Source organism: Scyliorhinus torazame, chromosome 5, assembly GCF_047496885.1.
Source record: "Scyliorhinus torazame isolate Kashiwa2021f chromosome 5, sScyTor2.1, whole genome shotgun sequence".
NCBI classification, from domain to species: Eukaryota; Metazoa; Chordata; class Chondrichthyes; order Carcharhiniformes; family Scyliorhinidae; genus Scyliorhinus; species Scyliorhinus torazame.
Window position 1 is genome coordinate 165,031,928 of NC_092711.1, and position 12,033 is coordinate 165,043,960.

The window sequence follows — 12,033 nt, forward strand, 5'->3', positions numbered from 1 at the left end:
GCCAGTTCACCCCGGGGAGTGAGCATTCACCTGCACTCAATGTGAGAAGGGATTCTGTGTTTCCTTGTACCTGCTGAGACACCAACAAGGTCACAAGTGATTACAGGGGTTGGATTCTGCTGTTATTGTTGCTATTCTCAATTACACCCAGAACAGCATTGTGTTCATTCTGTCAGTTGGTCAATGGGGAGGGTCGGAGGGTTTCTTTCTGCTGGACTGGCCGGTCTCACGACTTTGCCTCCAGTGGGCTGATGCTCTTGAGGCTTGTGGCAAATACTTGGCTTCAAATTTCACAAGGATCACAGAGTGAAAGGGTGTTTGGAAGGTAGATGACAGATAGTTCCTGTTTCTGTTTGAAACCCCTAAAGAATGCAGGTTTAGATGAAGATAGGCTTTGGTGGTTACATGGTTCTGTCTCAGAAGGAAACTGTCAAGCTATGAGGAACAAGTTGTCTGCAGTTGAATGGGAACTTACAATAAAATATGTAATGATACAATCGCAGTAAAGGAATCATCACATATTTACATAAAATATAGATTCCTTTAAGAAACAAAAATCCAACAGGAAAAGTGACCAACCGTGGCTAAAAAGAAAAATTAAAGATTCCATTAGGTCAAAGGAAGAGGCTCATTAATCGATTACAGATTTATTGCTTCACTGATTTATTGGTACCTTGAAGAATCGATGCAGTATAATTCTTAAATTCAGTATACATACAGACAGAAAATGGAACATCCACAAGGTTAAGTCATTGTTTCAGATAAAAATATGAGAATTGCTGTACAGCAACTTAATATGTGTAAGAATCTAACACTGTTTCAAGAAAAGTTGTATAAAAGCCCTCGTAATGAATAAACCATTGTTCTACAAATACATGTAGTAGTGAAAAAGTATTGCAGTCTTAGCAACACAAACATATACAAAATGTAGCAAAACCTCAGCAACAAGCAAGGTTAATGCAGAACATCTTGGGGGCGATTCTCCAATATTGGGCCCAAGAGTTTGCGCCATCGTGAACGCCGTTGCAAACCGGGCCCGGTTACATACGATTCTGGCCCCCATAGGGGCCAGCACGGCGCTGGAGCAGTTCACACCGCATGCACGCGCAGTTGGGCCAGCTGAATCCTGCGCATGCGCAGTTGGGCCGTGCCATACTGTGCATGCACGGGGCCTTCTTTAGCGCGCCGCCCTCGACTCAAGATGGAGTCGGTGTTCAGGGTCCGGCCACGCCAGAAAGTAGGCCCTGGGAGGGAGTTGAAGAGGAGGCAAACCCATCCACCCACTCCAGGTTCTGTCCTGGATGTGATTAACAGCAGGAATAGCAGCAGAATCTAACTTGTCATCACTTGTGAACCCTTTGGTGTCTCAGCCTGTTGAACGACTGAGTGAATCCCTCCCCACAGTGACAGCAGGTGATTGGCTTCTTTCCGGTGTGAACTCGCTGGTGTCTCCGCAGTGTGGCTGATGTTCTAAACCTCTTTGTGCAGTGAGAGCAGCTGAACGGTCTCTCCTCAGTGTGAATGCGCTGGTGGGACATCAATACCTGAGAGCTTTTAAACCCACTCCCACATTGGGAGCATTTAAAGGGTCTCTCATTGCTGTGAGTGACATTGTGGCTCAGCAAGTGATGACCGAGTGAATATTTTCCCTGTCGGAGAGGTGAACGGGCTCTCCCCGGTGTGACCTCGCTTGTGTTTCATCAGGTTGGATGAGGTTCTAAAGCTCTTTGTGCAGTGAGAGCAGCTGAACGGTCTCTCCTCAGAGTGAACGCGCTGGTGGGACATCAGTAGCTGAGAGCTTTTGAAACCCTTCCTGCAGTCAGAGCATTTAAAGGGCCTGCTCTTGGTATGAGTGACATTGTGTTTCAGCAGGGTGGATAATCGAGCAAATCCCATATCACACACAGTGCAGATGAACGGCTTCTCCCCGGTGTGAACTTGCTGGTGTCTCTGCAGGCTGGATAACCGAGTGAATCCCTTCCCACAGTCAGAGCAGGTGAAAGGCCTCTCTCCAGTGTGAACTCGCTGGTGTGTCTGCAGGTGGGATAACCGAGTGAATCCCTTCCCACAGTCAGAGCAGGTGAATGGCCTCTCTCCAGTGTGAACTCGTTCGTGTCTCCGCAGGTTGCCAATGTCAGTGAATCCCTTTTCACACTGAGAGCAGGTGAAAGGCCTCTCGCCAGTGTGAACTTGTTCGTGTCTCCGTAGGTTGCTAATGTTATTGAATCTCTTTTCACAATGAGAGCAGATGAAAGGCCTCTCTCCAGTGTGAACTTGTTCGTGTCTCCGTAGGTTGCTAATGTTAGTGAATCCCTTTTCACACTGAGAGCAGGCGAAAGGCCTCTCTCCAGCGTGAACTCGCTGGTGGATCTGCAGGCTGGACAACTGAGTGAATCCCTTCCCACAGTCAGAGCAGGTGAATGGCCTCTCCCCAGTGTGAACTCGTTCATGTCTCTGCATGCCGCCAATGTCAGTGAATCCCTTTTCACACTGAGAGCAGGTGAAAGGCCTCTCTCCAGTGTGAACTCGCTGGTGGATCTGCAGGCTGGAAAACTGAGAGAATCCCTTCCCACAGTCAGAGCAGGTGAACGGCCTCTCCCCAGTGTGAACTCGTTCATGTTTCCGCAGGCTGCCAATGTCAGCGAATCCCTTTTCACACTGAGAGCAGGTGAAAGGCCTCTCTCCAGTGTGACTGCGTTGATGCCTTTCCAGCTCGCACGGGGCTCTGAATCCCTTCCCACAATCCTCACATTTCCATGGTTTCCCCATGGTCCGGGTCATTTTGCGTCTCACCACGTTGGACAAGCAGTTGAAGCCTCGTCCACACACAGAACACCTGTACAGTCTCTCCCTGCTCTGAATGGTGAAGTGTTTTTTCAGGCTGTGTCACTGGTTAAAGCTCTTTGCACAGTCAGTGCTCTGTAACAGTCTCACATGGGTGTGTGTGTGTGTCCCTGTGCTTTTCCAGACACACTGATGTTTAAAATCTCTTGAAGCAGACAGAATAGACAAACATTTCTCCTTCTAGATTCAAAGGCCGATGATCCCAAGAATTGAGTGACTCAGTCAGTTCTTGACGTGATATTTAGTTTGAGATATTGGCCTCAAACTCCTCTCGTTCTAACTGCCTGCAAACGGATTTTACAAGAGTAATCATTGTCAGGACAGGATAGAACATAGAACAATACAGCGCAGTACAGGCCCTTCGGCCCACGATGTTGCACCAAAACAAAAGCCATCTAACCTACACTATACCATTATCATCCATATGTTTATCCAATAAACTTTTAAATGCCCTCAATGTTGGCGAGTTCACTACTGTAGCAGTGATAGAAACTCAGAACAGACAATTCTAGGTTCTATCGAACATTCTTTCCTCTCTCTTTCCCTGAAATGCTCTAAATCTCCATCCCACAAACTCTCCCTCCATTCTCACTCTGCTGCATCTAATATTCACCCTCCCAATTCTCCTGAAGGTGCTGATTCAGGCTGATTGACAGATCCATGCTCACTGCTTCCTGTCCTGGACACAGAGACCTGAAATGTCTATATTACTGGATGAAAAATGTGTGTAATATACAGATTGTATTCACTTACTTTTCCTCCCAATTTTCCTGAAGGTGCTGATCAACAAATCTAAACTCACTAAAACCTGTGCAACCGTAGAGAATCTCAATATAAGTACATTTACTGATTAGTGATCGGGAAATTCTGAGGAAGAATTTTATTTAGTCATGGAGTGGTCATGACAGGGAACTCACTGCCCACAAGGGTTGTAGAAGTCGAGATGATCAATAATTTAAAATAAAATAGGATGGTCACTTGAAGAAAATAAACTTGCAGGGGAACAGGGATATCGAGGGGGAATGGGACTGACTGGACTGCTGTACAGAGAGTCAGCATTGACTTGAGTTACCAAATGGATTCTGTCAGTGCTGCAATGACTGTATGACTGGAAATATATAATGTAGGTACAGTACTATTTACAAAACTAGAAATAATAATACATGTATTTTATTACAGAACCATCAACAATATATATAATACATATCATATAACAACACTAGACATATCTCTGTCCATTATTAAATTTTTTTAAATTAATTTACGGGATGTGGACAATGCTGGTCAGGCCAGCATTTATTGCCCATCCCCAGTTAGCCTTCCGAAGTAGTGGTGAGTTGCCTTCTTGAACTGCTGCAGTCCTTGAGGTGTAGGTACATCCCCTGTGCCGGTTTTTTTTCTTTATAATTTATTTTTTATAAATTTAAAGTACCCAATTCATTTTTTTCCAATTAAGGGGCAATGTAGCGTGGCCAGTCCACCTACCGTGCACATCTTTGGGTTGTGGGGGCGAAACCCACACAAACAAGGGGAAAGTGTTCAAACTGCACATGGACAATGACCCAGAGCCAGGATCGAACCTGGAACCTCGGGACCGTGAGGCAGCAGCGCTAACCACTGCTCCACCATGCTTCCCTACATCCCCTGTGCTGTTAGGGAGGGAATTCCAGGATGTTGCCCCAAGGACAGTGAAGGAACGGCAAAATATTTCCAAGTCAGGGTGGTGTATAACTTGGAAACGAACCTCCAGGTGGTGAGGTTCCCAGGTATCTGCTGCTCTTGTCCTTCTAGATGGTGGTGGTTGTGGGTTTGGAAGGTGCTGTCTGAGGAACCTTTATGATTTATTGCAGTATATCTTGTAGATGGTATACACAGCTGCTACTGTTTGTCGGTGGTGGACGGTTTGAATGTTTGTGGAAGGCGATGCAATCAATCAGGCTGCTTTGTCCTGGATAGTGTCGAGCATCTTCTTGTTGGAGCTGCACTCATCCAGCAAAGTGGATCGTATTCCATTACACTCCTGACTTGTGCTTGTAGATGTCTGGTGGACAGGCTTTGGGACATCAGGTGGTGTGTTACTCACCGTAGGATTCCCAGCCTTGGACCTGCCCTGGGAGCTACAGTATTAATATGGCTAGTCCAGTTCAGTTTTGATCAATGGTAACCCCCAGGATGTTGGTTGTGGGGGATTCAGTGATGAAAATGCCACTGAATGTCAAGGGGTGGTGGTTAGATCCTCTCTTGTCTGGAGATGCTCATTGTCTGGCACTTGTGACTCCAGTTTAGCTAGGGCTCCTTGTTGCCTAACACGGTCAAATGCTGCATTGATTTCAAGGGCAGTTACTCTCACCTCACTCCTGGCATTCAACTCTTTCGTCCAAGTTTCAACTAAGGCTGTAATGAGGTCAGGAGCTGAGTGACCCTGGCGGAACCCAAACTGAGCATCCAGGAGCAGGTTATTGCAGAATAAGTGCCACTTAATAGCAACTTTGATGACTCCTTCCATCACTTTGCTGATGATGGACAGTAGACCTACAGAGAAGTAATTGGCTGAGTTGGATTTGCCCTGTTTACTGTCCCCTTAAATGTCCGTCATCTCCTGGGGAAACCAGCCCTTTAATTGTGAACATGAGGAAAGAGACCATCCTTTTAGCCAGACAAATAAATGTGTCAAGCTGAGGGAGCAAAGGGTGTCAATGTCTTTCAGAGAGAGAGAGAGAGATCAGGGCCAAGCTTTCCAGAATCTGCACCCTCCCTGGATTCACTTCCTTTCCCTTCAGTTGCTGCAAATCACCAATTGAAAACAATAAATGGAATGAGGGAGAAAAGAAAGTGTTTTACTCACAGATGTTGGAGACAGGAGGAAGGTTCAGTCTGTGTGCAGCTCAAGCTCATTCAGGGTTGGAGGAACAACAGTTTTGCTCGGAAGAAACCGCCATGTCCAGCTTCCGCATTGGGACAATGGGGAGCTCTGATTGGCAGAGGAGCAGAGTCCTTCCGGTCCTCCAATCTCCCTATTGGTCAACACCTGAGCAGAAATGTCAGCGGAAGTGAGCTCCTCTACACATGCGCAGCTTCCCCTTCCCTTAGACATGCGCAGTCCCGTATCGGGGGTGGGGGAGGGCTTTCACCGACGGCCGGAAATGTCAGCCGGTTGCCTGAAAAACTTGTCTCGAGGATGTGTGGGGGAAGGAGAACAATGGGTGGGGGCGGGGCTCCCGCATCTTCGCGCTGGGCAGTGACGTCACCGCGGAGCGGGCTTATTCCTATTGGTTGATTAAGAGGACGAGCTCCTTTGTGATGTCACAATGTTGAGGTTGGACAATGAGTTTCAGACTAAAACTTCCTCCTCTGGGCAACATCTGGGAGCAAATCAATGTCTCCCCTTTTCATAAGGTCATAAGATATAGGAGCAGAATTAGGCCATTTGGCCCATGGAGAAGAACCCTTCAACCCGATTAAAAATCTGTCTAACTCCTCCCTAAATTTACTCACTGTCCCAGCTTCACCGCACTCTGGGGTAGTGAATTCCACAGATTCACAGCCCTTTGGGAGAAGCAGCTTCTCCTCAACTCTGTTTTGAATTTGCTGCCTTTTTTTTCAATAATCTTTATTGTCACAAGTAGGCTTACATTAACACTGCAACGAAGTTACTCTGAAAAGCCCCTACGCTACACATTTTGGCGCCTGTTCGGGCACACAGAGGGAGAATTCTGAATGTCCAAATTATCTAACAGCATGTCTTTCGGGGCTTGTGGGATAAACTGAAGCATCCAGTGGAATCATAGAATTTACAGTTCAGAAGGAGGGCATTCAGCCCATCGAGTCTGCACCAGCCCCTGGAAAGAGCACCCCACCCCAGCCCACGTCTCCACCCCATCCCCGTAACCCAGTGAACCCACCTAACCTTTTTGGATACTAAGGGCAATTTATCATGGCCAATCCACCTTTTATCATGGCCAATCCACCTAACCTCCACATATTTGGACTGTGGGAGGAAACCGGAGCTCCCGTACAAAACCTCCGAAGACACGGGCAGAACATGCAGACTCCACACAGCCAGTGACCAAAGCCGGAATCAAACCTGGAACCCTCGAGATGTGAAGCAACTGTGCTAAACACTGTGCTGCCATGCTGCCCATCTTATCCTGTGACGTGGAGATGCCGGCGTTGGACTGGGGTGAGCACAATAAGAAGTCTGATGACACCAGGTTAAAGTCCAACAGGTTTGTTTCAAACACTAGCTTTCGGAGCACTGCTCCTTCCTCAGTCTTATCCTAAGACTATTATCTCTCATACTAGAATGCCTGAAAGACGTGCTATTAGTGAATTGAACATTCTGGATTCTTCTTCTGTGTACCCTAACAGGCGCCGGAATATGGCGATGAGGGGAGATTCACAGTAACTTCATTGCCGTGTTTTTAAAAAAATTTAAAGTACCCAATTCATTTTTCCAATTAAGGGGCAATTTAGCATAGCCAATCCACCTAGGCTGCGCATCTTTGGGTTGTGGGGGTGAAACCCACTCAAACACGGTGAGACTGTGCGAACTCCGCATGGACAGTGACCCAGGTCTGGGATCGAACCTGGGACCTCTGCGCCATGAGGTGGCAGTGCTAATCACTGTGCCACCGTGCTGCCCCATTGCAGTGTTAATGTAAGCCTACTTGTGACAAAAATAAATATTATTATTAAGAGGGATAGCCGCTCCAAGGCAGCCTTCAGGACGCGCAACAATGCAGAATTGCTGAGCAGAAACCTATAGCCAAGTTCTGCACACATGAGTACGGCCTCAACCGGGACCTTGGATTCATGTTGCATTACATTCACCACCCCCTCCCCTCCCCTCCCCCCACCCCCACCATCTGGCCTGGGCTTGCAAAATCCTACCAACTGTCCAGTCACTCTGTCTGGACCTGTAAAGACTTAATTACCTGCAGACTGGCATTCAAAAGTCTCGTCTTGCATCATTGACTTTATCTATATATATGTTTCTGGAACCCACCTCTTCATTTGCCTGAGGAAAGAGCTGCGCTCCGAAAGCTAGTGATTCAAAACAAACCTGTTGGATTTTAACCTGGTGCTATAAGACTTTTTACTGTGCTCACCCCAGACCAATGCCGTCATTACCACATTAAAGGGCAAAGTGGCAGCACAGTGACGCAGTGGTTAGTGCTTCTGCCTCACGACGCCGAGGTCCCAGGTTCGATCCCGGCTCTGGGTCACTGTCCGTGTGGAGTTTGCGCATTCTCCCCGTGTTTGCGTGGGTTCCACCCCAATAACCCAAAGATGTGCACGGGTAAATTGGGTACGCTAAAATTTTAAAAAGTAAAAGGGCAAAGTCTATTGATAGTTTAAGAGATACATTCCTAATAAAAATAGTGTTTAGGCATTGTGGTTTCTAGTTTTCTGCAGTAGAATTCATAAAACTTGAAGTTTTTGCCTTATGACTCTTTCATTTGTTCACTGGGTTTAGAATTTATCTTTTAAAGTTACTGATCTTTTCAGAAATCTTACACAGTTGATTTAGAGCTACAAGTTTCAACTCCCCATTAAGCCTCAGGCAACATCTGCCTCTCTATTGCTCATGTCAATGACAGCCCAGCAACAGAGCTGTGCGCTGGAGATGTCGTCACTCCTTGTAGGAGCTGGAATCAGTAGAAAGAAGAACCATAGTTTCTGGTTGAGCTTCGTGTTAGCTGTCTGACCATGATGACCATATATAAATAGCTAACCAAGTAATATGTTGTGATGAGGGTTTAGAAACAGACCCTGGGTAGACAAGTTCATTGAAGCTGTGGGCTTGTCAGCTGGGCAGTGAAACCAGGCATCCAACAACCACAGAGACCTCTAATATTGGACACTGGGTTTAACCCTGTCCTGTATTAAACAGACCTATCTGATACTGGGGGTGATATAGTTAATCTGACCCTTAATTCATTCAATTCCAAAAGTGAATAACATTGTTTCAAGTACAGTGATTACTCTGTTAATCTGTGAATAAAGTGGTGTCAGTTCATGCAGATCTCTGTCGGAACACAATTTCATTACTTATTTTTGTTACTAACTAGGGTGCCTCTCTCTCTCTCTCTCTCTCTTTTCTCTCCTCTCTCTCCTGCCTCTCTCGGTCTCTGGTGCTCCCTCTCTCTCTGGTGCCTCTCTCTCCCTCTGCTGCCTCTCTCTCCCTCTGCTGCCTCTCTCTCCCTCTGTCACTCTCGGCTGCCTCTCACTCTCTGTTATCAGTGCTTAGGAAGGCAGGTGGGATAGTTTCCTTTGGTAACCGAGGGCCAAGAATGTAAGAACATGGAGATTGTGCTGGAATTGATCAAACACCAGTTAGACCACAGCCGGAGCACTGTGGACAGTTCTGATCACCACATTACAGGAAGGATGTGATCACACGAGAGAGGCTGCAGAGGGGATTTATGATGATGTTACCCAGGATGGAGAATTTTAATGATGAGGAACGATTGGAGAGACTGGGGTTGTTCTCATTGGAACAGAGGAGGCTGAGGGGAGATTGAATTGAGTTGTGTGTAATTCTGAGGGGCTCAGACAGAGTGAATATTTCACTCAGCAAAGTCCAACCCCTGCAGTCAAACATGAAGTCGCTGGTGTGTCAGGAAGTGGGATAAGTGAGTGACTCTCTATCCGCACAGAGAACATGTAAACAGCAGCTCCCCAGTTTGAACTCGCTGGTGTGTCAACAGGCTGGAGGATTGGCTGAATTCCATCCCACTCCTGGAACATTTTCCAATGTCCTCTCCCCAGTGCCAGCAGGCTGCCTGACTGAGAGAAGCTCTGTCCACAGACAGAGCAGATGAATGACCTGTCGTTAATATGTTGATGCTGGTGTCATATTGATATTGTTCATTCCGGGGACTTCCGGTGACAACACGTCGGTGGATGTCGCACGTTAGGTGGCTCCTGCGAGAGTCTCGGATTTTTGGACATTTATGCCTGGTTTTGGGGTAGTTTTTACATAGGTTGTTGTGGGACGTCATAAGGAGGTTGAGGAATGTCGAAGTCCCAGAGGAAAGGTGCTGGAAAGAAGGGGGCGAGTGAAGGTCCGCCGGCGAGTGCTGCTGTGAGTCCTGCAGGAAGGAAGGTGGCGGGGGCTGGGTCGTCGGGTGGGGCCGCTCCCCTCACCGGGGAAACTCTGACCAAGGTGATGTCAGAGCTTCAGACATAAGTAGATATTACCCCTTTGAACTGAATTGGCCACATTCCTCTCGGAGGTCTGTTCTATTCTCTGAGCCTCACCCATTTGTCCCGGTTGATCCTCGGTCGTCGCTGAAACGGAATCTTCGATGCTTGGTTCTTATTCTCCTTCTGACCAGTGTCCCAGACAGGTCAAATTTACTCTACTTTGAACTGTCTAATGACATTTTTCTTCTAACCCTAGATCCATTCTTCAGACATTGTGGTTAAAGGTGTCAACTCAGGTTCTGCTCGGCATTTCACAATCTTTTCCATCAGTGCATTGCAGATTCTAAATAGGTCACCAGTCAAAAGGTAACACGTCTCATTTCAAGTTGACCAAAACCTTCCCATCATGCCTGCAATCAGTCATTTTAGCACAAACAGGGTCTTATCGCTACAGTGGAGTTTGAAAGGCTGTTTGCCAAGTGTTTGGAGGTTCTTCGGAGGGAGATGCCTGCTTCACTTTCGAGTGGGTGAAGGAGACGATTGCCCTGGTAAAGGCGGCAGAGATGAAGACTTCGGTCGAAGTGTGGGAGCAAGGACAGAAGTTGAAGGGGGGGACTTCCGGGTGCGGCGATGACCAGCTGAGTCGCACGTTTCGGCAGCTCCCTGTGAAACGGACTTTTGGGCTCTTGATAGGAGCCCCAACGGCAATTTTAACGGCTAAAAACACCGTGCGGTAAACCAGGAGGGTGTTCCCCCTGGACACGGATGGAAAAAGGAGAGGAAAGTGGCCGGATTGCAGCGGATCCTTTGGAACAACGGCAAGGAAGGCAAGCAAAAACCAAGATGGCGTCGGAAGGTGGCAGTTTCATATGGGGCCCTGAACAACAAGAGTTCTTGAAATGCTGCGTGGAGGAGATAAAAAAGGAAATGAAGAAAGAGTTGTTGGCCCCGATACTACAGGCGATCGAAGGGCTAAAGGAGGAACAAAAGACCCAGGAGCAGGAGCTTCGGGTCGTGAAGGCGAAAGCAGCCGAGAATGAGAACGATATACAGGGCCTGGTGGTGAAGTCGGAGATACAGGAGGCACACCAGAAACGATGTGTGGAGAGGTTGGAGGCACTGGAAAACAACGCAAGGAGGAACAACCTGAGGATTCTTGGCCTTCCTGAAGGTGTGGAGGGGGCGGACGTCGGGGCATATGTGAGCACGATGCTGCATTCGTTAATGGGAGCGGAGGCCCCGACGGGTCCATTGGAGGTGGAGGGAGCATACCGAGTGATGGTGCGAGGACCGAGAGCAGGAGAAACTCCCAGAGCCATAGTGGTGAGATTCCTCCGTTTTAAGGATAGAGAAATGGTCCTTAGATGGGCGAAGAAAACTCGGTGCAGGAAATGGGAGAACGCGGTGATCCGCGTTTATCAAGACTGGAGTGCGGAGGTGGCGAGAAGGAGGGCGAGCTTTAATCGGGCCAAGGCGGTACTTCACAAAAGGAAGATAAAATTTGGAATGCTGCAACCGGCAAGACTGTGGGTCACACATCAAGGGAGGCACCACTACTTTGAGACGGCGGATGAAGCGTGGACTTTTATTGTAGAAGAAAAACTGGAATGAGTGGATTATGAAAAAGAACGTTTGGACAAAGTGGTGGGGCGAATGGGGGGGGCGAAGAGGGGGTTTATGTTCTAATCCTGCGGTATGGTAACTTTTCTTTCTCCCACAGGTGGTGATGGGGGGAGGTGGGGAGGGAGAGGAGATGGGGCGTTGGCCATGGGAGGCGGGGCTGAGGGAGAGGCGCGGGCTTGGCTCCCGCGCTATGATAATTATGGCGGGAATAGAGAAGCAGGAAGGAGGGGGTGTCGCACGGTGCGAGCCGTGGTCACGGGGGGAAGCCGAGGTCAGCCAGAGTTTGCTGACTTCTGGGAGCAACATGGGGGGAGTAATTACGCTAGCGGGGGGTCTAGCGGGGGGGGGGGGGGAGGGGGGAATTACTGGGTTGCTGCTGCTGGGGAAAGGGGGGAGTGGGTACGGGGGAGGATGGGC

At 48.1% G+C, this 12,033-nt stretch overlaps 1 protein-coding gene across 1 annotated transcript; it reads right to left on the reverse strand.

Moving 5' to 3' along the window:
• Positions 1-639: 639 nt before the first annotated feature.
• LOC140420439 (uncharacterized) lies at positions 640-5,797 on the reverse strand. Its single transcript, XM_072504438.1, has 2 exons — positions 5,690-5,797; positions 640-3,128 (listed from the first exon to the last, which is right to left on the reverse strand). Exon 2 carries the CDS (start codon positions 2,779-2,781, stop codon positions 1,594-1,596), a length of 1,188 nt encoding a protein of 395 aa, XP_072360539.1. The 5' UTR covers positions 2,782-3,128; positions 5,690-5,797; the 3' UTR covers positions 640-1,593.
• Between the last annotated feature and the right edge of the window lie 6,236 nt (positions 5,798-12,033).

Excerpts from the sequence above, each read along its gene's own strand:
- LOC140420439 (XM_072504438.1), bottom strand. The coding sequence starts at position 2,781 with ATGACCCGGACCATGGGGAAACCATGGAAATGTGAGGATTGTGGGAAG.